Source organism: Asterias amurensis, chromosome 3 (genome assembly GCF_032118995.1).
Source record: "Asterias amurensis chromosome 3, ASM3211899v1".
NCBI lineage: Eukaryota > Metazoa > Echinodermata > Asteroidea > Forcipulatida > Asteriidae > Asterias > Asterias amurensis.
The window spans coordinates 1,440,931-1,468,857 of NC_092650.1; the positions used below are offsets into that span (position 1 = coordinate 1,440,931).

At 37.9% G+C, this 27,927-nt stretch overlaps 2 protein-coding genes across 2 annotated transcripts; one reads left to right on the forward strand and one right to left on the reverse strand.

Moving 5' to 3' along the window:
* Positions 1-3: 3 nt before the first annotated feature.
* Positions 4-13,601, forward strand: LOC139935054 (malonyl-CoA-acyl carrier protein transacylase, mitochondrial-like). Its single transcript, XM_071929504.1, has 7 exons — positions 4-128; positions 437-777; positions 1,334-1,564; positions 2,139-2,350; positions 2,887-2,974; positions 3,550-3,767; positions 4,413-13,601. The coding sequence occupies exons 2-7, from the start codon at positions 525-527 to the stop codon at positions 4,806-4,808; spliced, it is 1,398 nt and encodes a 465-aa protein (XP_071785605.1). The 5' UTR covers positions 4-128; positions 437-524; the 3' UTR covers positions 4,809-13,601.
* On the reverse strand, positions 7,094-27,889 carry LOC139935053 (uncharacterized). Its single transcript, XM_071929503.1, has 9 exons — positions 27,292-27,889; positions 25,226-25,349; positions 21,300-21,346; positions 19,163-19,283; positions 18,244-18,480; positions 17,428-17,629; positions 16,143-16,263; positions 15,136-15,508; positions 7,094-14,713 (listed from the first exon to the last, which is right to left on the reverse strand). Exons 1-9 carry the CDS (start codon positions 27,738-27,740, stop codon positions 14,132-14,134), a joined length of 2,256 nt encoding a protein of 751 aa, XP_071785604.1. The 5' UTR covers positions 27,741-27,889; the 3' UTR covers positions 7,094-14,131.
* Between the last annotated feature and the right edge of the window lie 38 nt (positions 27,890-27,927).

Below are 27,927 nucleotides of genomic sequence, written 5' to 3' on the forward strand. Positions count from 1 at the left end.
CCCTGTTCCAACTACACACACACACAATCTCTGATATCCATAAACCATGCCAGAGCGATTGGTGGCGCTGTTGATCAAACATGTGTATTTTTGGGGGCAGAAATCACAACATGACATGAGTTTCGCGCGTGAGTATTTATTTGTTTTCAAGTAATTAATTAAAAACAATGAAAGTGGTTTAAATAATTCTTAGACCTATAATTTTCACTGATGGGGACATTTTATACAAGAATCATAAACTTAGTTTCACTTTGCCAAGTTCAGTTCTATGATTTAATTGAAATTTCTGTATGTTATTGTATTGTTATTGTTAATGAATAGTGCACACCACTGGCAGTGTTTCTGTAGTCTGACTGTTTTAAAGTTGACCCCCGCCCCCCATACAAAAAAGAAGAAATTTTTGATGTTTCTACTCAAATGTTGAAATTTTTCTCAGATTTACACATGGATCATGTGACGACACTTCAGCAGCATCTCAGGCCAGACATAATGACTTGAATGCGGATAATCGTTGGAGAGACATCATGGCCAAGGTTATCTTTAAGACTACGATGGATCTGTCACGGCGGACGAGACTTGGCGTCTTACTCACAAGACTCAGCCAAAGGACTGCTCCAATCATCCACAGATCCATCACGACAACAACACAGAGTTTTCAAACCTCATTAACAGACCTTTCCCCTAAGAATGGATTGCATCTTGACAGGACGGAATTGATGGGAAAGAGGGTCTACCTCCAAACAAGACAGCTATCATCTGGGAGTAATGATGAGGATGGTGAGAGAGGAAAAGGCCGTGTCCGAAACAACGACTATGGCTACAGCTACGGCTAGATCAGCGCCTGCCAGTGTTGAAAAATAGGCAGATGACTCAGATGAGCCCGATCTAGCCGTTGCTGTAGCCGAAGTCGCCGTTTTGGACACAACCTTAACATCTAAGAAAGTTGAGGTCAAAGGTTAAAGGCGATGGACTCCTTTTGAGATCCCTGATTCAAAGGAATTCCTGATTGAATCAAAAATTGATGACATAGTGAAATGTTTTGGCAGATTTTGTTGACACTTATCAAATGTAACTTTGAAATGTATGTTTTAATTCTCACAATTTGTTTAATTTATTTATTATTTATTTATTTCCAGGCAAACAGTTCATACAAAGAATAGGCAATAAAAATAAGACTACACAGAGAACAAGCCTGCAGATACCAAAAAGCGAAAATAATCACTATCTAAAGGCGATCCAGACAATAAAAATAACAAAGGCACAAAAGGGTTATTAAGTTATTATTGTTCAATGAATTTTTATGATATCTTAAAAATAATTGATTCTCATTCAGAGAGCAACAGTCCTGATCAGCATTCCAGTCCACAACCAGCCAAGGAGCGATTCCAGAGCGTCAAGATATTACTGGATGAAGCCAGTCTACAGAACAAAAGAAGGGATCCATTTGACTTTTCTGATGTTCCACAACGCACCAATTTAGTAACAGAGAACCACAAGACGTCTAGTGGTCGCAAATCAAAACAAGATCCTCGAGAGATGTCGACTTTTCTTTTCCCTGGTCAAGGTGAACAATAATCTTAATCAGGTTGTATCCTTAGCATGTCATGGCTGAGTAGTATGGTGTACTGGACTCAGGTTCTGGTGGTTAAGTGATGGGAGTATGGGTTCGAATCCCCATCATGACACTTGAGTCCTTGAGTTACCTATGAGGGTAGAGGCTGCCAATTGTTACGAAACTTATGCAAATGTATTTAGTCCACTCGTGCAACATTTTTTGCTTAAGTTGTGCTCCACTAACACTCCATCGACACACCCAGTCGTGTTTGACAATTACATTCGAGGACACCATTGTACTTTCTGTTGTTCCTGTATTAAAGCAATCCCTATTGATTTCGAATCCCCCAGCTAATTGCTGATTTCACAACGACTAGAATAAATATTGTTCTCTAGTTACTGAATCACAATTTCTTGATTTGTGTAATTCATAATCATTACCAATGTTTGTAAGAGAGAGATTGGCTGTTGCTAGCTTGGCGCTTATATTCCTTTGTGGGAGTTTGCCGAGTTCTTGTGTCTGGGATATGTGTGCTTTATTTATATTATTATAATTTCTGTCCTGATTCTTCCTTACAATGCAGGGAGTCAGTTTGTAGGTATGGGTCGTGATCTTCTAAAGTATCCAAACGTAAAGGACATGTTTAGCATCGCATCAGACATCCTTGGGTACGATCTGCTGGACTTGTGTCTGAACGGAACACAAGAGGAATTGAATCGAACAATACATTCCCAGCCAGCCGTTGTCGTGTGTTCTCTCGCCGCTGTGGAAAAACTAAAAGAAGAACAGCCCAAGGTACTTTTAAAACAATTGTTATCTTCATTTAAAGACACTGGACACTATTGGTAACTACTCAAAATAATTGTTAGCATAAAAACTTACTTGGTAACAAGCAATGGAGAGCTGTTGATAGTTTACAAAATTGTGAGAAATGGCTCCCTCTGAACATGGAGCAAGGACTGAAGTAAAGTAGTTTTTGAGAAAAGAGTGATATCTCACTAAAATATTTGAATTTGATTTAGAGAATTAGATTTTGAGGTCTCGAAATCAAGCATCTGAAAGCCGCAACTTGTGCTACAAGGGTGTTTTTTCTTCCATTATTCTCTCTCAACTTCGACGACCAATTGAATTTTCACAGGTTTGTTATTTTGTGCATATGTTGGGATACACCATGTAAGAATACTGGTCTTTGACAATTACCAATAGTGTCCAGTGTCTTTGTAGGGGCGGGGCTGTGTTGTCATGATAGGGTGTCATGGCCATCATTTTCAGATCAACTTTTGAAGAAAGATTAATACTGTTGTTGGTTTTTATTTTGGTCATCTTTTTAGCTGGTGGAGAATTGTGTGTCGGCAGCTGGCTTCAGTGTTGGGGAATTCTCCGCTTTAGTCTTCTCTGGCGCCCTCGACTTTGAAGATGGTAAGAAGACATTGGACTGGTCTCCTGTCTTATAAATCCCAATGATAATGACAGTAAGAAGACTCTAGACTGGTCCCCTGTCTTAAAGACAGGCACTGGTCGTACAGACCCAATAATTTCATTGGATACAATGATGTCATTGGATACAATTATTTCATTGGATACAATTATTTCATTTGATCCAAAGATTTCATTGGATACAATGATTTCATTGGATGAACGTGCAGTGGCGTAAGCTTTCCATATCTGTGTTGTGATTGGTCCAAGGTGATGTAGTTTGTCAGCTTGCACTTTCTATCGCCTGCATGCTGCGAGTGCATAATGTTGTGTATATCAACGTGCAGTGGTGTTCTATTCACTATGTGATATGTGTACATGTAAGTGTGATTTGACTGCGAATCTCCTTGTGAAACAAGTGGGAGGTCAAAGGTAACATCCAGTCAGGCTGGTATTTGGTGTTATTCGCGAGCCTAGAAGTGTGACTTCAGATGTTCAGGCCTAGGTATTAATTTATTTTAAAATAATATTGTGAAAGTAGGATTTAAAGATGAACTAATTTATTTTTTTCTTCACAGCTATTCAATTGATCAAAATTCGTGCTGAGGCGATGCAGCGAGCATCAGATGTGGTTCCTAGTGGTATGCTGCACGTGATTGGTCGTGCGTCGACTAGATTTAAGATGATGTGTCGAGAAGCGGCCGATTCCTGTTTAATCAATGGCCAGACTAATGCTATGTGTATGATAGCAAGCCATGTATACCCAGAGGCTAAGGTTGTGGCAGGGAATGAAGAGGTAAGTGTAGGAGTCGCTTAGAACCATTTTGACTCCCATCAGAACTGTTCAGCATGTGATTATTTATAAAGTGTCTGATCAACAGAGTGTTGGTTTCAGTCCTGCTTTGATACTTGTGTCTGAAATGAGTGGATAACTTCACAGAGTGTAACTTCCAGATACACGTTTATTCATCAGAGTAATTCATGACTAGGTTTACAAGGGTATAGTAAGGGTTATGTGAATAGCGCCCTCTATTGTTGATATATTACAGTGTCCTACGGCAAGACACTTGACCGTTATTGCTGGGTCATTCAAAGGAGGTGTTAATCCGTAGGTCCTGTGTGTTGCACGTAAAAAGAACCAAGTTACACTTATTTCTAAGAAAAGGAGTTTGTCCTGCTTTTTCTGGGGGTGGTTGCTGAATGCACCACAGCACCTGGTAAACCCAAAATGCGACATAAATGGTTTTCATCATTCAAACATATAGTAATAAAGTGCTTTGAGACACTTGTAGATAAAGCGCTTGTATGAAATCTGTTTTTTATTATTATAGATTAACTTTTTCTTAAGCAGGACACTTAAATTTTTGCTTCAACTTTGTATGAAGCGGTATATAAATGTTGTGTATTATTATATTACTATTATAATTATTAACCTCTCCAGGCACTGAACTACATCCAAGAGATGTCTCATCACTATTCCCTTCGGTCTGCTAAGCGTGTCGCAGTCAGCGGTGCATTTCATTCTCCACTCATGGCACCAGCTCAGGAAATCTTCTCCTCTGCCATTGAAAAGGTCGCCTTCGAAACCCCGGTCATCTCTGTCCACTCCAATGTCAATGGCAAGAAGTACCGCCACTCAAAGCATATCCGCTCCCTTCTGAAACGGCATATTCTAGAACCAGTTCACTGGGAGCAGACGATGCACGAGGTTTACCAGCGTAATAAGGGAGACCATTTCCCTAAAACTCTTGAGGTCGGACCAGGAAAACAACTTGGTGCATTTCTACGAAGGAATAATGCCAAAGCATACCACTCGTATGAAAAAGTTGAAGTTTGAAAGGTTCAATAGACCATATGCATTGACGTCATCCAGCCACCATCTTAGAGGTAAAACGGTTACGAAACAATCAAAACAGACGAAACGCACAGATATGTACGCGCGGTGCACAGGATTGGCCAATGAACAACCTCCTAGAGGGCGCCCTACTAAAATGACATCATGTGCATGAGGTCTATATACGATGATGCAGCATGTTATTTATGGTCGTGGTTTAATATACCATGAAACATACACTTGTTGTGATCTACCTTAGTTGATAGCCAAAATTCATCAACTTGTACCTAACACCAACAAACATTTACAATATTCATTATGCTGCATTTTGTTTGTGTGCTTTCAGATGTCTATAAATCCTTCTATACACTGCTTCTCAAGATTTCCCCCATCTCTCCTTGTAATATGCCCAAAATACTCAAGTTTTCTTAAAAACACCGACGCTAGTTGTATGGTCTTGCCATTTGGTATTTAGCATTTGTCTCCAGCACCAAAGCTAAAAACTTGTTATTTTTGTTTCCTCCACTTACGCCACTTACCAGGGCATTTTTAGGGCTTTGACCATCGTTCTCAGAGTACAGCTTTGGCACAGAAACTGTTTCGAAATTTTTTAAAATGCGGGTAATTTTATTCATGGCAGGGAGATTCAAGTCCAACTTCAGTGAGCTAATTAAACTCCTTGCTTTTTCTCTGGGCATAGTCTAGAATAAATGTATGCTGCTGGACCAAAAATTATTTAAAGAATGCATATATAAAAATGACAATGTTTGTATTCGTATTAAAAGTAACAGAATACTGAAATTTATTGCATGGCCACTGTGTCAAGTAAGGTTGAATTTAAGATTATAATATCAAGGCTAATATTTTTTAAGTCATGTTTAGCTTTCTTAACGATGCAAGTATTATGTGTAATTCACGCACAGATTTAGTTTGCAAGTTATAACAGCTGATCACCAACAACAGCTAATGTTTTTGTGCAAAAAGTTAATTGGCAGACGTTTCGACCCAAGCCGATTCTTTCTCAAAGGCTTAGAGACAGACTCTGCTAGGGTTGAACGACAGGCCATTAACTATTTTTTGCGTTATACCATAGGTCCTATTTTCTAATTTTATTTGATGACTCTGACTCACAAAGTACCATAGCTTTATCGGTGCATTACCATCTTGAGTAACTCTCATTCAATTCAATGTGTTCAAACCATAGAGTTATATATAAGAACTAGAGGGCGCACGGGTGATGCTTCGTGCACAAACGCCACGGAACCGCAAGGAGACACGCGTGTGCCATTCTGTACGCGCATTGAATATGAATCACACGTTGGAGTTTGTGTTTATTAAACGCTACGCGATGCCGTTTTGTTCAACTTACAAAATGGCCGCACAAACACACGCTGTGGGATGCCAGTTTTGTCAACTTAGAAAATGGCCGCCTGCGTGCATGCCCGGGCGCATGTATAGGCCAGTGCGCCCTCTAGTTCTTATATATAACTCTATGGTTCAAACTCAAGCTGAAGTGCAAATTAGTCTGGTCCCTTTGGTGTATAATGGAAATCAGTGTCTACTAATTGACAAGCCTGCAGGGAACCAAGATGATGGCAACACAAAATAAAATAATACTCACTCACACTTGGGGAATCAAATGGTATCCTTTATTTCAAAATTTTGGCAAAAATCTATAATGGGTTGTATACAGTACTTTCCAAGTAATTTCACATTTAATGAAACAATTTTGGGTCGATTTTTAATGTTTTTTGTTTGTTTGTTATAAGTTTCTAGTTTACAAACACTTAAAATAATTTGCAACATAAATGTAACTTATGACAGAGGGGTTTTTACATGCAATAAAATATATATTTTTGTGTGTTTTAAATTTTTTTTTTCTCCACCTTTTTTTTTCACTTAAATTTGTACATTGCAAAACAAAATAAAATGTGTTTTAAAAAGTCACAAAGTATCCAACATTGAATTAAGAAGTCTGATATCTGTTGAAGTATACTTTAAATGGATTGGATAACACTAGTTTGAGAGTTCTAGTTAAGGATTCGTACAAAAATTGACTTGATTATGAGTTTACAGGCATCATCCTTGAATATCATTGTCTGGACTACAAAGTATTTCATAAAAACGTATACAAAATGAGTTATATGACTTCAACACAATGGTTCCATTTCACAGGATTGCCAAAGACAGAAAGTTGCCAAAGACAGAAAGTCGCCATTGACAAAAATTTGCCAAGTATCGGGAAAGGTTTTACTGATTACCAGCCAAAATGCAAACTGTACTCTATCTTAACCACAACTGGTTCCCTTTGTTCATTAATGATGTCTCTTGTTAGAAACGTTAAACAGCGAACTGGGTGTTGTAGAACACAAGGACTAGAGATAATTATGAAGAGCGGCAATTTTACAAAAAAACAACCCACAAATTGATGGAGAGATTTTTATCTGCCAACTCAACTGGTGTTGAGATCTGTAGAGCGATTACTCATTTTGTCATACCTGCTTAAACTGCTGGCTACGGCTACGACTGTTGCTAAGAGTGTTGCTTAATAAGGACATCCTATGTATCAATGCATGATGACACAGTAATCTAGTTGTAGCATTAGGTGTAGCCACAGCTGCCAATTCAGACTGGGCCTTAAGCTGGGTTCATACTTCCTGCGCATGCTTCATGCGAAACAAATTTTCATGCAGCGAACAATGAATTATCGCGTCGACAAAATTCACTTCGCATTCGCAGGAAGTATGAACCGGGCTTCAGTCATGTGTCCCTTCCATTCAGAACAACCAAATCTATTACAATTTTTGTTACGTGGATTAAAGCTCAAAGATTGTATCCAGCTTAAAACACCCTCCTTACCAATGCATACTATCCAAGTACTTTAACAATCCACACTATTTCCCAAAACCTAACCAGTCTTGCTTTAGAATAAACGTTAACAGATATCGTTAATACATAGCACTAGATTGAGGCCTATAAAATTATGTAGTATATGGCTATCCAGGCTCATGATTTACAAGGGTTGTAATTAAACGCTCCTCTTTTGAAAAAACTAAACACGTCCCATCTCTTCACTATAAAATTGGAAAGCATTTCAAAATAGTCCATCAGGAAAAAATAACACTATTCACATAATATTTATAATAATTACTCGTTACTATGTATATAATGTACACAAGAGATATGGTACTGTATGTACAACAATCGGGAAAACTGAACAGCAAAAAGGCGTTAGTCGCTACTAACTCTTATTCCACCCCGTACCCTGCATTAAATACCTTCATTTCTTGAAATGTCATAAATCAACAAGCGAAATAGTTTTAAATACCTTTTTTAGAAACTATTCTCACAGACCCCAATTTATCACAACTCTATCGTACCCACAACCCATCCCTGATACAACTTTGTTCCGCTTCATAAAAACAGAATTACATACAAGGGAATTGAGCGAGCTTCAACCATTTTCCTAAAAATTCTTTGTAACAATAGTCAAGCAATCCTGTTTTTGTAGAAGTCTATGCGCCAATGTTATACCTAGTGTTAAATATACAGTACAAGGGTGCCTAGCCCCTCAAGGCGTTTCAAAACAGTACAATGCCAAACCTGTCCAAAGCAACAGGATCAACAAGCTGAAATATAATAGCTCCTGGGCTGTACACAGTACGTAACTTACACCATTTGTCCAATCCATATGATAACAGATGGAGCATACCATAAAGTTTCAAAAGCTTGTTCAATTTAACCAACCATACGCATTGACGCCATCCTGCTACCATATTACAAGTTAAGTAAAACAATGATGAAATGATGTATATGCAAAGCCAAGTACGTGCTACATGCGCACAAGGTGGGCCAATTACCTATCACCTTTGATCTCTACATAAAGGCGCCCAACTGCAATGACGTCATGTGTATAACAATCATTAATTTCAACAACTGTTCATTTGTGTAAATGACAAAAATTAAAAGTTCACCTTGGAACTGCCTGGTGGCTATTTAAGGAAGTCTAAGACAGTTTTTAAACGATGGTGGTGTCTTTTTCTAAATAAGTTGATTAAACAATTTGTTTACCTGCAATAACTTGAATATGTATACATACTGTAATACAAGAATATATAAATATTCATACATGAAAATGGTACATCTTGTTTTTTTTGCTATTTTTGTAATTTTTTTTTCACTCCCTCTCTCTCCATTTCTCGTTAGTCAAACTGAAATATTTATAGGACAGATTGTCAACACTCTCTCATCTGCATAGTCACACAAGCATACAAAGTGTGTGTGTACATGGCACATGTACACCACAAAACACAACAGATTTCCTAAAATTCATTAAAAGTCCATCTTGGGCGAGAAACAAAAACAAATAATAGTTATATCCAATGAGAAACATATTCCCGAGAAATTTACAACATCAACAAAATCTTACATCATGGTTTAAAAAATTAAAAGTCTACAATGACAACCAAATGCGATCAACAATCCTCCAGATGAATTGCTTCTTCCGAATGCCACTTTTTAGGAGCTACCTTTGGGAAATAAAACTAAGACTCTGATGTTTTGTTAATTTATCAGAGTTTAGTCAAACTACAAAGATCGTTTTTTTTTCATCAAGGAGTCTGTTCTAGTTTCATCAATGAACATTCGTGTAAATGTCCAAGCTGATTTGACTAGTAATTTTAATCAGAAATAGTAATATTTTACAAACTATTTTACAAGTAAGGCTGCTCATCCCTCAGAGATTCAGCAGATGGACGTCAAACAGAATTTGTTTTGGTGTTTTGCTGTGAAACAAGACCTGCTCCTACATGATAAGGCTTTGGTGGTAAAACGGCTAGAGAACAAACTGCCTTTAGGCTGTGTCCGAAACAGCGACTTCGGCTAAAGCTACGGCTACACGCACGATCTAGCCGTAGCTGTAGCAGAAGTCACCGTTTTGAACACAGCCTATCAGAGTTAAACTTTAACAAAGAGTTATAAGAATGCTAGTTTCGCCTTAAACATCAGCATGTGTTAGTGAGTTGAGTTCCTTCCATACTAATATCAGACATCTAGTCTTTGAGTTGGAAAATGACAAATTGTACAATTTGTAGGGCTGTGATACCCAAGGAGCAGATCTTAATCACAAATATTTATAACCAAGAATGCGTTTCACAGCTAAGCTTACTGTGGGTCCAAACATCTCTTAAACAAAAAACCTGTACATTTCTCTTTTTACAACTTACTTTGAAAGCAATTTTTTATACTTTTAAATGCGGCTAAATATATGTATACTACATCGTAGTAGATGTTCATTGTTTTAACTCTGCCTCCCCTGCATCGTTCGTTGTTGAGATGTCAAATTCACTCCATTTAGACGTTTTAAAATAAAATGTCCTCAGAAAGTTTGTTAACAAAACTAAAGCAAAAAATATACACTTTTTATACACACTTTCTTTACAATACGAAAAAATCTTAAATGTCTACAGGTGTTTTCACTAAGATGTCTCTTTGGTTGAAAGTGTTTGTTGAGATATATTTGTAGTGTATGTTTGAAAACACAAGGGTGTTTTCAACAGCAAATTTCTTTGCATCACTGCGGAAGTATTTATCCTATTTTGACAGCCATTACGTTGTTTACCTGTATCATTGGCCGAACAAATAATAACAACAATCACCAATAAATTAGTTATAATTGTTTCACATCATGAAAATTTGGTTCACATACGCCCTCATGTGGTAAAAAAATACTGGAAATTATGAGCAAAAAGGTAGGGATTTCTGTTTGGATTTAACTCAACAAAATGTATTTGAATTGTTTATTAATATACACACACACATTCTCAAAACACAGTCAACTTCCATTTGCAAACTATCCAACATTTTTCGCCATTTAAATGTTGTTTTTTCCTCTGTAATCTGAATACTAAACAAACCTGACATGGCTTACAAGATTCTCCCAAATGAATTTGAAATGAAAAGTACATATGCTTTCACTGTTATAAAAAAGGCACATTTGTTTTTCTGACAATTGTTTACGATAAACACAAACAACAACAATCTTTGATGGAGAGCTTGATACAATAAATAGCCAATCCATGATGGAATTAGAAAGTGAAATAGTTATTAAGCATCATAAGATGAAATGTCCGCAAATTTATTTTAATAAAATTGTTGGGAGAAACAAAAAACGACACAGGAGTGCATGTACAGGTATAATAAAATATCGTTTGAGGAAAAAACAAAACTCTTTTTTTACTTGATAAACTTAAAAATGTTGAGAACTTCACTATGTACACTGACTTTGAAATTTACAACGACACATACAATAACAAAAATGACATTGGTACGTTTGAATATTTTTAAATTGTTACTTTTTTTTTGGTTTAAATGCAATTTATTCACTGGAAGCATTTAGCTTACTTAGCTATGGTTGGTCTGTGAATGATGGGCAAGCTACAACATTGTTATCAATCTGGACCCATTTTCAAAAGAGATTTAGCAGAAAATATTGACTACCCAGCAAAGCTGAGCGAGTAGCAGGTCACAGATAAGGTATGATAACTTGGCTGGTAACCATATATCTGCTTAGCGAGAATTTTCTGTGCTTAACGACCCTTGCCAAATGTTGAGGTCCTTTTCAAAACCACGGCTTGGGCTTAACCTCCTGCTTGGGCTCCGTCAGTAGGTTTGAAACTTTTCCTGTAAGTACAAGACCTCACAGCCAGACATAGCCATAGCCGCAATTGAAGCCTTAGCCATGGCTTCAACAAAAACCCATTGCCGTTTGTTTAAATCTTCCATGGCAGTGACTGAAGACTACAGCATTGTAGTGAGTATACATTCCCCAAATCAATGATGTATTTCACCCTATGCTGTTTCTATTGCTGGAAATCTTATTGCAAGCAAAACTTTTGAGAAGACAAAGCATCTTGTTCCTGAAAAATTTCAAAGCTTCATTACAAAAAATTATCAAGAAAAAATGTGAGTTTAAAAGCTTAAAAAGCCCCACCCCTTTGTAACATCTGTTCGCAATGTTATTGTTTCAAGCAGGTTGTGTTTTGTTAACAGTATATTTGATTTACTAACTTTATTTGAAATAAGTTTTGCAACCTGTTTCCGAAAAACTACTAATGAAATTTATATCCACAGACAAATTTTGGTTCTTGGACAAAATTTGGAACAATTGATCGAGTCCAAGAACTAACCTACATGGTTTAGGCTTTAATACACTTAGCAGGCTATTTAATCACATTTTTGTCTGATTTTCCAAGAGCGAAGCAAAATTTAGAAATCGGACTAAAGTAGGAAGAACATCATGCCTGTATTCAATTACATGTGAGAATCTGTTCCTAAGACTGCGGCTTGGTTAACTGCAACTACTTTCTATTTAAATGTGCATGTTTTAGCAATGTTATTATGCTGCCTAACTAATTTTTGTTCATACCTGAGTTTTTAGTATAACTTGACGCAAAGCACAAAGTATTATTCAGTAATGGCAACAACAAAAATATAAAAAGACTTCTTTAGTGGAATTATTCATTTTTTGCTATGAGCGCCGGTTCAAACGATAACTGGTGAACATTATATGCTAAATGTTATAATTACTTTGAGTCAATTTAAAAGTTTGTAAGTCTACTTGGTATTCCTGCTTGGAATAAACCAAGATGTGTGTTAACACCCAGATAATAGGCGTGTCACGTTCCCATGGCGATATGTATATAATATCAAAGACAATGTAGCTGGAGATACAGATCCAGAAATCCAAATATCTTTCTAAACCAAACTCTCTACACTGTATTTAAACACCAGCACATAATCTTCATTGTTTTAGCCAGCGGACATTAATCTCCATCTGCCAACGATTTAAAATATCCCTTGAACTTCTCCGTATCTAAAATTCTTCTTTTAACACCAAAAAATCCACATCACAGGATTTTACTTCATGAAGAGCCCAGTGTGTCTTCGGGTGAACTATTTCTCTTGTATAGCATAGCAAAATGCTACAAAAACTATAGCATGCAGCATCACAGTCCAGCTTTCTCCAGAAGACGATCAGAGCATACCGATCGAAATGTCGAGTTGAAACCAATGGTTCTTTTCAGAACCACCCAAACTCATTGGAGATAGTCATTACATGGTGTTACCGCAAACCTTTCCATATCGTATTTCCACCATGCAAAGTTTCAAATCCTACTTATAATAATCCCAACAAGGGAACTCACTCCTGCTTGTGCAGGAAGCTAACTCTATTGAAAGTGTGGCTGAAAGTCTGGCCATTAGTAAGGGAATCAACTACATCAAGTCAGTTCATGTTAACTTATTTTCCTGCTTATCCTTAGAAGAAAGATGCATATGGACTGTCTGGCTTAACTTATCAAATTAAAACCAAGCTACAATTACCTCTCATCAAAATTTAAATAATATAAAAAAATAAGACCAAACATAGATCACTACATGCCAATGTTACAGCTCACAAAACAACAAAAAGGAAAAAACTTCAATGTAAAATTTGCCGGGCGAAGCAGCATCGGACAAGTACCAACCATATGCGTCACGTTCACTGTTTTTACAGTTTAAAAAAAAATAATTGGAAAGTAAAATCAACCTTTTTAAAAAATATATTATCTTGATCTACACTGATTGAACCTGTGCCCACATACTCTTGTTCAAATTGAAAACCATCAAAACAACATTACCGGACACCTTGTGTCCAATTTATCTTCGCCATTCTCTTTTCTATCTACAAAATGGCAGCACCTCTTTGACTTTTTTTGTATCCACTGTTTTTTTTTTTCTTTCTTTAATTTTTTTTTTCAACAATGTTTTTTTTTTTTTTTACTAGCGCAACAGGTACTTCAAGTGTTGCATAGACAGTGATGCATAAATAAAGTCAGACAACGTTAATGTACACCCAGCTTATTGCACCCAGTTACAAAAATATACAGTATGATATGGTTCAAGTTGTCGTCGGTCAATTAAGTTGTTCCAGATCGGGTGTTGAGATGTCTATACACAGAGAAGAAAAATCGTCATAATGAAATGGTTAAGGCGGTGAAGTAGCTTTTAAAATGATACAAGGGTAACTCATACGCCATTTAATCCTCTCTTTTTCTCATTTTTTTTTACCCAAATGCAGGGTTTAAAAGTGAAGATTACGGAACTCACTTCCAGTAAGTTAGTCTTACCAATCAGGATTACGTGATCTTTACACTTAACATTAACACTTTCAGGAATGCCTGATTTTGTGAGGTGGTGCTAACGAAGACTTTAAAGAATCACTGCTGGCTTTTTTCAACATTCAATCCTCGCGGAGCTGGAGTTTGTCGTATCAGACCTGGCAATGTTCAACGGACAGGGTTAGAATTGTTGTCCTTTTTGTGCTTGCGCTTCATCTTCTTGTTGATGTTGTTGTTGTTGCTGCCGCCTCGACCGTTGTTGCCGCTACTGCTGCCAGAGCCGTTTCCTGTATTACTGATCCCACCGCTGCTACCGTGCAAAGCACCACTGCCACCGACACTACTGCTACGGAATTTACTGCTCTGTTGATGGTTGCTATTACGATACGTCCGTGATGTTACCATATGAGTGGCAGTTCTAACCGCTTGCTGGGGAGGACTTTGGGATGGCTTTGCCAACTCCTCCTTAACACTAGGCTTCTCTTTAGCAGCAGTGCTCTTGGACGGAACGTCTTCCTTAAGAGGTTTAGAATCAGACACAGCTTGCAAAGTCTTCACTGTTCTCACTTCCAGGTCTTTTGGAGTGTTTGCAGAGCCTGATTTCTGAACCTTGGCATCTAAACTGCCATGTGTTTGAGTTAAGTCTTCTGTTGGTGATGAAGGAGTTGAGCTTGAGGGCTTCTGACGCTCTGGAGTGTTATCAACGCTGTCCTTTGATGAGCCAGATGCTTGTGACGACAAATCCGAATCCTGAAACACAAATCATGAAAAACTTGTAGGTTATATTACACCACAGAACACAGTTGGGTTCGTTATCAGAAAAGAAATTTTGATCAAAACACAAGGTGTTACACTCTCTGGCCATCCTTGGTTGACTTTTAGATATTCAATAAGTCTTGATTTCTTACTTCAAGAGGTCAGGCCTGGAATTCTAAGTAGGGCATGGCCTCCGTCGCCCCTGGTCTCGGTGCCCTTTCAAAAGTGTTCCATAGACTTTCAAGTTTTACAATGGAAGCTCCCTTTGCAAAATGAAAATGGCTAGGACCGTTTGATTTTTCTCTCTACCATGTTTGGTCCTCTCAAAGATGTGCACCTGAGAGATGCACCTTACCATTGGACGCTTGCTTTCTTTCTCCAAAAACTACATGTATATCGTACTCTTAGACACTTACCGTATCACTGGCACATGACAAGGCATCAGGCGTTGATGGTAACGATGCCAGAGAATTCACCTCTGACTCAGTACCCTGAACATTGACTGCAACGTCCGTGTTAGCGTTACTGGTATCCTCAGACGCTTCCCTGTTCCGTCCTTCTGCGATATTGTCCATGTTATTATCCAGAGTAGTGTTCACAGTATTGCCGATAAGCTGGGTGGTGTTGTTGCTGCCCCCTAACCGCATGATGTTCTGGGGTGGGGGTATACTCATCATACAGTTCCTGGTGTAGATCATCGGTGGGGGGACCTTGTGAGCCCAGTTGACGTGGATCCATTGCCGGTACTCAATCACCTCATCGGTGATTCGTACAATGCGACCAAGAATACTGCGTCAAGGGACAATGACATTTATACTGGTTAAGAATAGTTGGAATTAAATTTAGAAACTGTTGAATCAGGAATTCATAAATACCCGACAGTTTCGCTATTCCTATTGGTGGAGAGCGCGTCATGTTGGGGTGTTTAACGGTTGATAATGACCAGCTGGAGCTGTTTATAACCGGTTGTTTTAAAGCTACGTTTAGATGCATACTACTACTACGAATGCATATCCGAAAACTGCCTCAGTCATAAAAATGCAACACACGTACAGAGCTCAAGGGCATCGGAAAACGGATTAGTTTCATACTTTATTACGCATTTTAACTGCCGTTTAGAACCTACGACCATGCCAGTTTTATATGGCAGTTTAATAACTTGTCGCTACCCTTTTATTCCCGTATTTAAGCTTGAAAATACAAAACAGCAGAATGTATTACACTGTGAACGGCCTGGATGTGATTTCTCTACAAAAATGGTAAGGTTGCTCACTTGGATGTGAGATTGGTAGGAATCCATGACTTTCACTACATGGCAATTAAACCCCCTTAACAGCCAGAGGACATCAACCTATCAGTCAATCTTTCATGAAATAAATGTTGCAGCTGAGAATTTCTTTCTGAGCATGAAGCTCTTACTGACCTGTCGATGTAGTTTTCTTGATCCAGTCTCGTCAGCAGACCCTGTTTCAGGACGCTATAAGCGTAGCCAAATGCCTTCCGTACTTCCATAAACCCGTAAGAACTCTTGCAGATATCCATTCCTACATGAGAACAAATAATCTTTTAGAACAATCTTTGCTTGAGTGAAATTCTACAGTAAAAACTAAAAACATAACTTATTCCCCCTACTCTTGGGAACATTTCCAGTTAGTTTACCTATCATATACAAATTATTCAACTGCTCAGATTGTGTAAAATTGTTCACAGAACTATGTGTGTGCTGTGAAGATGCATTATCTTATTATATCATATTGCAGGCTTGCACAGTTAATGTAGCAATTACAACTTTAAATGATCAAATAAACCTTTAAGCTGGCTGAATACTTCATGCGAAAGCGAATGTGAAGCAAATTTTTTTGACGCAATAATTGGTGTACGTGCTGTTTTCCCAATTGTGACACAAAAATTTTGCTTACGCGCAAAGTATGAACCAGGCTTTACAATAAGACTTCAGGCCTGCACACAAGTTTGTGCGACAAGGGTGTTTTTTCTTTCATTATTTTCTTGCAACTTTGATGACCAATTGAGCATACTGGTCTTTGACAGTTACTAAACGTGTCCAGTACCTTTAATAGTCTCATTCATGCCCTTTCCGTGACCTAGCTTCAGTCTAATCTGCTATGCACTTATGCCTAATGAACAGGTGGCTTAAGTAATTAGTATCGATTACCAAGAGCATTCCCATGGTAAGAGACATAGGAGAAACAGGAAGGACTTGGACACTGATCCAGAATTAACGGCCGATTAACTGCATTAACTCTCATGGCCAACAGCTTCATACAAGGGCATAGATACATCTGCAGTTACACATTTGGAAAAACAAAACTAACACAGTTCTCCAAATAACCCACAGCACCCACAGCAATTGCCGTAGTGCCCTGTGCTTTTGCCATGGTGCCCTTTGCAAAGTTCCAATATAAATTTTTAATTTCCTCATTAAAGTGCCCCTTAACGGAGGAAAATTGCTATGCCCCATCAAGGCCTTAAAACTTTGAAAATTTGAAAACAAATCTCCTTGTAGATTTCTCAAACTTAAATTTTGTTTTCCTGGTGGAACAGAGGTTGGACTATGGGTGCACAACACCCTTAAACCAGCCTTGACATTTCCTTTGGCAACCGCGAAACCAGTCAGTCACGACTGACCCATCTTCCATCCCTTTCCCTCCTCCCCTCTCCTAAACCTCTAACTCCTGCTCCTTACTGACCTGGGTTTAAGGGATCCTCGATGCACAGCAGCGATGTACGATACCCTTGAGCCATCTTCTCTCTGGCGTCTTCCTTGGAGAAGTAACGCCCACCGTCCGTGACGCTGATTCCAGTCTTGAAGTAGTTGAAATTGACTCCATAGAGCTCAAAGAACTCAATGAGCTGGACACCAAGATTGGTAGGTTCTGGTCGAACGTGCATCTGAGAAATAAAAAACGTACTCAACATTTTAAAAAGTCCATTCCAAGACAGGCTTCTCAGCAATCAGTGTTGGTAACTTTTGAAATTTCACTTCCAATTGAAATTTTTTTGGACCACTTTGGTTTTCTGCACATTGCTTCAACGCAGAAAGCAATCGAACGAAAGCAATCGAACGAAAGCAATCGAACGAAAGCAATCAAACTTGTGCACTTAAACGGGTCTCAGAGTCTGAATATTCGCAATCGCCCAATCTGTTATCATCCGTTCCAAAAAACAAACAAAAATGAAACAAAACCCTAAAACAAAACAAACAAATCCTATCAAGCACTCTTTACTGAAAAACTAAATTTTACAAGTTATGTTTCTCAAAACCAAGTATTTACAATCACCATACTATTATTCTTTAAAAAACCTCTGTTCAGCCCTCTACTTACACGGAGACCACACAAGCCACGGCCTCTGTTGCCCCCTGTTCTTGGCCTTGGTGCCCCTTCAAAGTTTCCCATAGACTTGCCCATGATTTTCCATAAAGTGCCCATTGCAAAATGTAAACGGCCTTGCCCTCGTGCCATTATTTTAAGTATTGGGTTTATTTTCATCACAAGAGGGCTCACCTGTAGGAAGCTGACTGCCATTAAGATGAGGCTGTATGAACTGATACCTCCCGTCCATACTTCATTCAGATCTCGCTGCAGTAGGAACTGTTTCAAGACGAAGACTAGATATGGGAGACGTGGAAACTGCTTGATGAAGTCCTCAATCAGTTTGGCGCAGGCGGTACCGGTTCGCATGTTGAAGCTGATGTCCACTTTTACCTTAGTCAGGTCGTCGGTCAGCTTCACAATCGGAACCTTTGGGATATAGAAGTGAACAGACAGTTAACCTCAAATTTCTCATGAAAAAAAGTCCGGTGAGTTTTTGAGTGACTTTGTTTCTCAGCATGAGTAAGATAACAACTCTATAAGATTCAACAGATTTGAGTGATGAGTTACTATTTATTGTGGGATTCTGATATAGATACATAAAGGGTTTTGGAAACACTTATTAATACATATTTATTTAGAGAATGTAATTACTAGAGAAAGTGTTCAAAGGTTGGGACATTCTTAAAACGTAAAAACAGTGGGTTGATCTGAAAATTCTGAAAGGGTTTTCCTAAACATTTGGAAGTCATAATCCTTATCTAGATCAAACCTTTAAAACATTTTTTTAGGAACACCACAAAACAAATTCAGGTGCAAAATCCATGGGAAGGTAAACAATACATTGGATTATAGTAACCCCCCCCCCCACCCCCGCACGTTCTCAAATGACAATAACACAAACCAGACTTTACTTAATACCCCTCCAGAAAAAAAGAAAATCAACAAAACAAGCCAAGAGGTTAGACTTGTGTTGCACAACACCCTTTAACTAGTCTTGACATTTCATTTGGCAACCGCGAAACCAGTCAGTCACGACTGACCCATTTTTCAAGGGTTAGCGCACTTAGATATCCAGAACTAGATCAGCCGTACACAAAGCTGTACTCACCGATGCTTTATCCAATACTTTGATGGAACCCATCTCAGCTATGTTGCTCTTCTCTAGCTCGTTGCCGATCCTGAAGTAGGGGCAATCCCCTAGGTCTCCAAACACCACAAGGTCAATGTCACTGTCAAACAAAAACCAAAAATGACGTTAGTCTCATTGGCTCTACTTTAAGAAAAAATGTCACCAGTATCTATGAAGAGCACAGTTTGTTGCTGTACAACTTCTGTCAGTCCCAACCAATTCAGTACAACATCAACCTTTCTGCTAATCTTGTGGACGTGCATACTTTGTGGATCACGACAAATGTATGTTTCACTGGGTTTTCTCAGTGTCATGAAGGCTCTGTGTTCACAGTGCATCATAAAAGTGTTTCAAGGCGTACAATGTGCGTTGCATTATGGAATTGCCATGGGAGGGGCTATAACTTTGGTTTAAATTATAACAAGTGCAACAAGAGTTAATATGGCGAATGATATGTAATGAGAAACATGTATTATACATGTCAACTGTTGTTAAACGCCCAGGGTTAAAGGGTCCCGATCTTGGCCTTTGTGCTCCTTGAAGACTGGTCCCATATTACCCAAAAACTTACTCAGGTGCAATTTGGTTTCTTTGCATCGTTAATAATAACATCAGCTGAGAATAGAATTGTGGCTAAGGTACTGTTAAAGTTACAAATTAGAAACTTGACTAGGTTGAATAAAGGCGCTACAGTCTCAACCTTAGTTTTCAAAAACATTAGAATGAGCCTGCGGCCAGCGTCTTGGGGCAGTTTCTTTTACAAATAGTTGGAAAAGCAACAACTTTTAAGAAGGTGGGGATGAAGCTAAGTTCCCCGCCATGTCTGCATACTCTTCAGTCTTCTCAAATATGGTAAACACAGTGTGTTGACCCTGAACACATGTCACACGCGGTGACTCTGCCACGCTCATCATTTTGGTGGGCGTTTGGTTTAAGTGTAAACGTCGAGTCGCCTAAAATGCGCTCTTCACTGAATATCGCACAGTGACTATGCCCACCAATATGGCGCATCCAAGATTATTTTGATGATGACTTCAGGTGAATTGGGTCAATAAATCATACAGTTACATCTAGGATTAAAGGTGTACACTTCCTTTTGAGATCCAGGTAAACCCATAATCATTATGTGAACAGGAAATGCCCACTAGCTTCTGTTTGGCCAAGACTACTAACATCCTGGTAGCAAAATAATCATACCATCTGGAAAACACTAGACAACTGTTAACCAACACAGACCACCATGGTTTGCACCACTAGGATGTCTGACAGCCTTTTGGACACCCTGATTTGAAACTTGGGAAGTTTGTTGACACCAGGTTTTACACCTCCACAATTTTGGGCAAACATGGAAACTCAATTACCTGCCAAACTTGTACCGGAATTTTTATTTTATTCTTTATATGATCTAACGATCTTTTGTTAACAGTAAATATCTTAAAAGAAAGTTTGTTGCTGTTTTTACAACAAAACAAAAAATACTTAGAAAACTTGAGAATGATAATGATTTTTGGTCAGAATCAACATGCAATTCTGACTTTGAACGCCATCCATGTACACATAATATGACGTACATGTCACCTGTCTAAATCCAGTTACCAACCATGGAAAATCTGACCACAATAAAGCTACATGTACTTCCTTAAACACTCCTCATCAATTTTACAACTTAATGATTTGATTCACTCTAATGCATAAATCCATGCGTTCTTAAAATGGACATTACGTCAGTAAGAAAAGGGCTTTTAATACTGCAAACTTGGGGATTGGTTGGACTGTCTAAGTTTAAACTTTCTGAGGCTTGCAAAAGTTGAGCTTTGCACACATATTCATGTCTTCGAGAGCAATGTAATTATATACCGACTATTTTTTTTATCGACTCTTTTTAAATTCCTATTTGTTATTAGTATGCAATTTGCTTATAAATCTGCTTGTAAGATTGTATGAGTGTTTTCTCTTTGTATTTTGTATGCAGCTGATTTTTATATTTGTGTAGAGCGCTTTGAGGCTTTGCATAACGTGCTTTAAAAATGTTCCTTTATTATTATTTATTATTATTAATATTTTTATTTTCAAATATGCAGTTTTTGATTAACAAATTTGAACAAAATGTCCTCACCTTGTTGGAAGGTACAGCATTGTCCGATAGCTGCCATAGATATCCACCTGTAAAAAAAAACAAAGTAAAGAGACATTTAAAACAGAAAGCTAATATTTCATTTATTTCCTTTGGAATATCTATCACTACTCACAACTCAATGTAAATGACAGGAATTATATTTGGCCCTTGGAATAGAGTAGGAACATTTTTATTGAAAACACTGGTTGGCCTACATGTACATGTAAATGGGCACTGTGGTTCAGTGGTACAAAGTAGACTACAGGACTGCAATCACAAGGTTGTGGGTTCGAATCCCCCCAAGCTAACCACTGATTTAACAATGACTTGAATGAATATTGTCGTCTCGTTACTGAATCACAATTTCTTGATTTGTGCAACTTATAATTATAGACGATTAAACCAACGTTTGTATGAGAGGGATTGGGTGTTGCCAGCTTGTGGGAGTTTGCCGAGTTCCCTCTATGGGAAGATCATTAAGACAGACAGACAGACAGACAGACAGACAGACAGACAGACAGACAGACAGACAGACAGACAGACAGACAGAAATGCAGTAATAGACTTTTAAGATTATTTCAAGAAGAAGAAAAATCCTTCAGATTCTTCTGATGAAAAAAAAAGAAAAGGGAAATCAGATAAAAGTAGGAAGACTATCATGCCTGAAACGAAAAGCACTCCACTAGATAATCTTAACTTAAGGTCTATGGGACTTTTGTATCAGAGATTTATATATAAGAAGCTCAAAGGTCATGAGAAGGTCAGCCGAGGCCATGTTAATCATAAAACCCACATACGATATGTACACAGCCATGACAGGACTCAAGAATGTATTTGATGCAAGTGGAGGTTGTACATGTACTTGGGTTTCAAATGCAGGGCTCCAATTTTGGGGACAAAATCTACAAGACATGTATGGCTTGTAGCTCAAACATTTGCAAGAAAATTGTTTACAAGACCAGGGCCCAATTTCATAGAGCTGCTTAAGCAGAAAATATTGCTTAATAGTTTTTTGCTTAGCAGAAATGAGCAGGGTACCATTCAAAAATTGTACATGTGACATGGTATTTTGGCTGGTAACCCTGTTCTGGTAAGCATAATTTTGTTGTGCTCAGCTACTTTTTTGTGCTTAAGCAGCAGTATAAAATTGGGTCCAGAATGCAGTATCACTATAGAACTGTTTTTAAGGGTACGACTTTCATAAATACTCAACAGAATTGAATGATATCCGATCTGATCACAACATTTGAACATAATTTTTGTTATAAAAGGATGAGGTGAGGTATTATTATTCCATCACACAAAACTACTCGACTTGTCCAGTCAAGAGTTTACTGACCCAATGCTAAATACACGTCACTGACCTTGGGTCTGCGGTCCAGTGTTAATTTCAATCACTGAAATGGAAAAAAATGAATACCTGAATGTGTTTCACAAGATCGGCACCAAACTTGCATTATCACAAAGCACAAAATCGGCACAAAACTTGCACTATCAAGAAGTACAAGATCCTGACAAGATCGTCACAAAACACGCTTGCTTCCGAATCTTTAAAGTTCTGCTTATAACAACTCAATGTCACTTTCACAAACTACCGAGGCATGCAATTCCCACTCCTAGAGGGACAAGGCCACTTCTAATTGAGCAAAGGGCATTCTCATTAGCAAATGACACTATATTTGTGAGCATTCTTGAAGAGGGCACCAAGGCCAGAACTATTATAACACAGGGTCATGACCTCCATGTAACTCCAACCCTTCAACAACAATTTCAAAGCGAAATGGAGTCTATAGGATTTGAGGCATTGCATGGTGAGGTATCAATGTATGTTTGGTTTGCGGTAACACCATGTGTGTATCTACTTGCCAGGTAGAGTTTGTTCTTAGAGAACTGTCTTGCTTTATTCTACTGCCGCGGAGTAGATAATCGGAGGTTCAGGAGACTTCTCAGTTCTGAAAAGAACTGTCCTGCTTTTTAACTATTACCAGGGCGGATGGTATAGAAAATAGACTACTACTTTAGCTTATAGGACCGTAATTAACTGTACTGCCCCGGAGTCAGTTCTGAATTGGTTTCTAAATGGAGTCTACCATCAATAGCTGGCCAATCCTTAATGTTCCGCCCACACACATTCTTTGTTGATGCTTTGCAAATCAAATATTCCCAGGCTACATGTATTAGACAAAAATAAAAAGGCCTTCCAGAAAGATTTACTAGTGTTTGAAACCTCCAGACAATTTTTTGCATTTATACAAAATGTCCTTTTGGTTGGTAAACAGTTTGCAACAGCTTCTATTTTCTCATAAAACTAAAAATAAACTTGTACTAGTCCAAGGCAAACAATTTGTTGACAAGTTGATTAGGAATAAACTGCCAGTGATTAGCCTATATTATAAATTTAACTTGGCAAAATTACCAATTTCAATCAATCTGAAAGCTCACTGATAATACAGAGACTCATACTCATGAGGGAGAAGCACTTGAATACCCTGCAAATTTCAGTACATGTACAGTACATGTACAGTACATGTAGGTTACATGTATGCCGATTGCCAATATCAAAATAAGCCTGATGTAAACACGCAAAATATCCCTCACAAAACAACATTTTGGGGTTATTTTCACAGAATGTGACAACACTATTTGATGGAAGTTACAGAAATTTGTCTTTGTGTGTTTATTGTTTATTAGAAGGTAGTTGTTTTAATTCAAATAACCTCTCCCTTTCGATGCGTTATGTTCGAAAATTCTGAATAGCTGACAAATTTGTTGGGGAGAATGTCTGAACAGTCAATATCATTTCAAATTTTTCTTGTATGACGTATCAAAACCATCGTTTCCACTGCATGTAACAAAACATAATAAATGTGTACATATTTCCCAGCCATTGTTATTGTAAAGCTCAGAGTTTACATGTACCTGTAGTAAACATTATTTGCATACTGGACCCATTTAACCAAACAAGGCTTGTGATGTCACACCATCTGGATTTCTCATCGCTGGGGATTTCCCAATTCCTGTGTGCTTTTCGTGAAATCCAGTTTTGCCAAGTGCCATTATGTTAAAAAGGGTTGGGTGCTTATTATGAAAATACAAAACATGAAGTGTCAACATACATATTGTGCACCACCTCACAGGGCTGTATGCTTCGTTTTTGAAAGGGCAAGGGCACCAAGGCATTTTCTTCTTGGTATAGGGCACCCTATGATGAAATTGCAAACTTGTACTGGAGCATTTCTTCGTTGCCTCCGTGAAGTATCAGGCCTGACCTCATTCAGTCTCTTTACTTATCATTTTTCCTTAGCTTGACAAAATATTGTATGGTTGGTTTTAAATAAAGTGTTTATCCATTTGAACCCTTACATGTCCCATTTTCTTATAATTATAAGCAAATATTCAATGCACTTTCATAGATCAGGGGTCAATTTCATGGTGCTTTTACCACATAATTCTGTGCTTACACAGCCTAGTACAGCGATTATTAAGTGCTTTCAGATGCTTGATTTCGGGATCTCAAAATCTAAATCCTCTTTCTCGAAAACTACGTCACTTCAGAGGAGCCGTTTCTCACAATGATTTATACTATCAACAGCTCGACCAATGATCGTTACCAAGTAAGGTTTTATGCCAACAATTATTTTGAGTAATTACCAATAGCGTCCACTGCCTTTAAACCAAACTCTAACCAAACTGCTGTTCCAATGCCAGGTGTAACCTTTTCTTTTTGTGTTATCCACCTGGAATTTAAAAATCTTGAAAACTAAAGACCTTAACAAAATTAACTCTCCTTGAAACCTGTCCCATAAAACAATCACAACACTTACCAATGTAATCCTTTAAACACTTACCAATTCCAATGACTGCTTATTCATTGACTCTAAGAATCATTTTTGTGTGAATAAAAACAAAAGCAAAGAAAGATTTACCCGAGCTTCAGGCCAGATGTTCTTGACGATGCCCTCTATTCTTTGGACGACTTCTCTACGCATCCAATGCTCCTCAGCGCGTGGATACATGAAGTAGTAGAAATCTTCAATCTCACGACTGAGTCTGCAGACAAGAAAACACAAACAAAAATAATTTAGGATAAGCTTTTCGTGTTTTTGTCTTGATGTTTAAATTTACTTCCCGAAGAACCATTATAAATACTACACAGGTACAGAACCGTGTCATTTCTTAGATTGGTGGAATAATTTTTACTGCCTCAACACTAAAGGACTCCAATATGGATTATTTTAGGATGCTTCAAATGCTTCACAGCGTTGTTTCAAAAATAATCGTTCCAAGCCAGTTTATCTAAACGAGGCATATGTCACGGAGAACAAGGTAATTACATACTTGTTATTATTTAGAAGGTTTTTAAAAGAATTTTAAGAGTCTAGGTTGACAAGTTCCTGTCTCTATTTTGTGACAGTTTTGTGATTCTGTGAACAAAATTTAAATGATAATGATCTACATTATGAATAATATGTGTGAGTTACATAAAACATATTTTTAAATGCATTTCATTTGTGTACTGCTGAAGAATATGATGACAAGATAAAATCTGGACTATTCCATTTCATGAGGGGATGGAAAGTAAAAAAGGAAAGCCAGATTTTCATGGAATGGGATACAAAGATAATTAGTAAACAACCTTGCAAGTGAAGCATTATATGTTCAAAATGAAGCGCTATATTGTACTTTCAGGCAGTAATTAGAGCTCGCTAGGTCATATTGGTAAACTCATCGTTTCAACTAGATCTTCCATTAGCTTATTAAATTTGACCACAAACAGTTGTACAAAATTTAAGGGTCTTGACATTCAGTCAAAAAGGGCAAGTCTAAAAGGTGTTCTACAGCAAATGTTCTACAGCAAAACAGTCCATTACTGACACATATTTGTCAGTAACCAACCCTAATTGCTGAAATTTATCTGAAGTCGAGCATATTCCGTCTTAAGTGCAGTGCACAATTTGGCTTTGTATGCGCAAGCTTTAGTCTTGTGCAAGCAAGCAACTACTTAATTGAAATACTGTCACACCTGAACCTAGATTCCACTTCAAAGTTTTAAAACCGTTCTTCTGTTTAAGTTCAAAATTTCAGTTTATAGCTTACACTTACAGGTTTATCAGTATTTAATTTTATAAGTAAAGACCTTTGAGATGAAAACTTTTGAATTTGTTAAAGTTCTATTAAAAATGTTTATAAATTCCCACATCATATAGGCCTATCTCTTTGTAATAATCTTTCCGGGCCTGGTTGTGAAAACTTCATTTTTTAACTTCATTTTTAGTGACGTAACTAAGAATAAAGATAAAGACAGAATCTCTAACTTAAAGAAAGGCTTAAAAAAAATAGGAAAAGTTTCCGTATGGCGCCACCACTTTTTCATTCGAAATAAAATAATATAGTATCTAATTTACCTGATTGATATATCCCTTTTTGTAAAAATGAGTGAAAAAGTGGTGGCGCCATACGGAAAGTTATCCAAAAAATATAATGATTAATAAGCCTAAAAAATAAAACAATACGATGGAACAAAATTGGTAGCGCCCTCTATTGAAAAACATTAACAACTGCAGTGTCTTTGTGCATAATCTAGCACTGAAGACACCGCAGCAAATGGCGCGCGGTGCTCATCAATTGCGCGCCCGGATTGGTGTAGGCCTATCTGCCTATAGGCAAGTCCATTTTTCTTGCTTTGACAGCTACAACAAGGCTATAAATATAATTGTACATTCCTATTAATTAAAGTGATTTTGTGAAAACTCTGGAACGTCGCCAGTTTTAAAATGGCATAATCCAACTTAAAATATTCTAAATCCAAATTATATTAGACAAAAACAAAAGCACGATTAGGCCTACTTTTTTTTGTCCAGACAAAACTTAGATTTAGAATTGAAAAGGGACCACCATCCCATACAGAATTTGTTTAAATTAAAGATCCTAGTTTCAAAAAAATAGAATAAATCTCCAAAAGAAAGAGCCTCGTCAGGCCAGCAAACCGTACCCAAGTTCCACATTGTGATTGGTTAAGTCCGGATAAGGCAAGCCATGATGGCTGCCTGCATTTCGCCTTGACCACCACGGCGTTCCACCGTCACGAAGCTTTCCTGAACTGTTCCAGTCGTAAGTACTGGCAAGGTTGTCTTTTCTCCTCTTATTGAAAATATTATTGCTGCTAGTTCTCTCGCCATTTTGATAACCATTTATGGCTGATCGTTTTGTGGCCAAATCGGTCCCAGAATCGCCGTGTAACGGGATAAAATCCTGCGAGTCCCGAGGGGGGAGTGTTCGGTTTCTGGATTCATATTCGTTCAGTCCATTGCGGTCGCCTGCTTTACTGTCGCCCATTTGAAGGTCCCGAAAATTCTGGGTAGCGCTGTTGAAAATTCTCGTCCAAAGTTCTGTTGCTGGTCCAAGTTGCTCGGGCTGATACCAAGTGCTTCTTGGATCCATCCAAATATCCTCTCGGAGGCTAACCAAAAAGTAACTACAAAGCAAATTCGGCGACGGTTTCGCAGACCTTTTCCTAATTTTCCATTCAGCAGACAGGCAGATGTTCTTCACCTTTCGAATTTTCAAGATGGCGACCGCAGATGAATAACTGCAATGAATATTCATTAGATTAGAGTTGCACACAGTC

What these genes read in the sequence shown, in the direction of transcription:
- LOC139935054 (XM_071929504.1), top strand. Translation starts at nt 525, where the DNA reads ATGGCCAAGGTTATCTTTAAGACTACGATGGATCTGTCACGGCGGACG. An exon ending in TGGGAGTAATGATGAGGATG is followed by an intron (nt 778 to 1,333) that starts GTGAGAGAGGAA and finishes ATTCTCATTCAG; the next exon opens with AGAGCAACAGTCCTGATCAG. An exon ending in TAAAAGAAGAACAGCCCAAG is followed by an intron (nt 2,351 to 2,886) that starts GTACTTTTAAAA and finishes TCATCTTTTTAG; the next exon opens with CTGGTGGAGAATTGTGTGTC.
- LOC139935053 (XM_071929503.1), bottom strand. Translation starts at nt 27,740, where the DNA reads ATGGATCCAAGAAGCACTTGGTATCAGCCCGAGCAACTTGGACCAGCA. An exon ending in TGGCAGTCAGCTTCCTACAG is followed by an intron (nt 17,630 to 18,243) that starts GTGAGCCCTCTT and finishes TTTATTTCTCAG; the next exon opens with ATGCACGTTCGACCAGAACC. An exon ending in TGTCATGTGCCAGTGATACG is followed by an intron (nt 14,714 to 15,135) that starts GTAAGTGTCTAA and finishes TTTGTGTTTCAG; the next exon opens with GATTCGGATTTGTCGTCACA.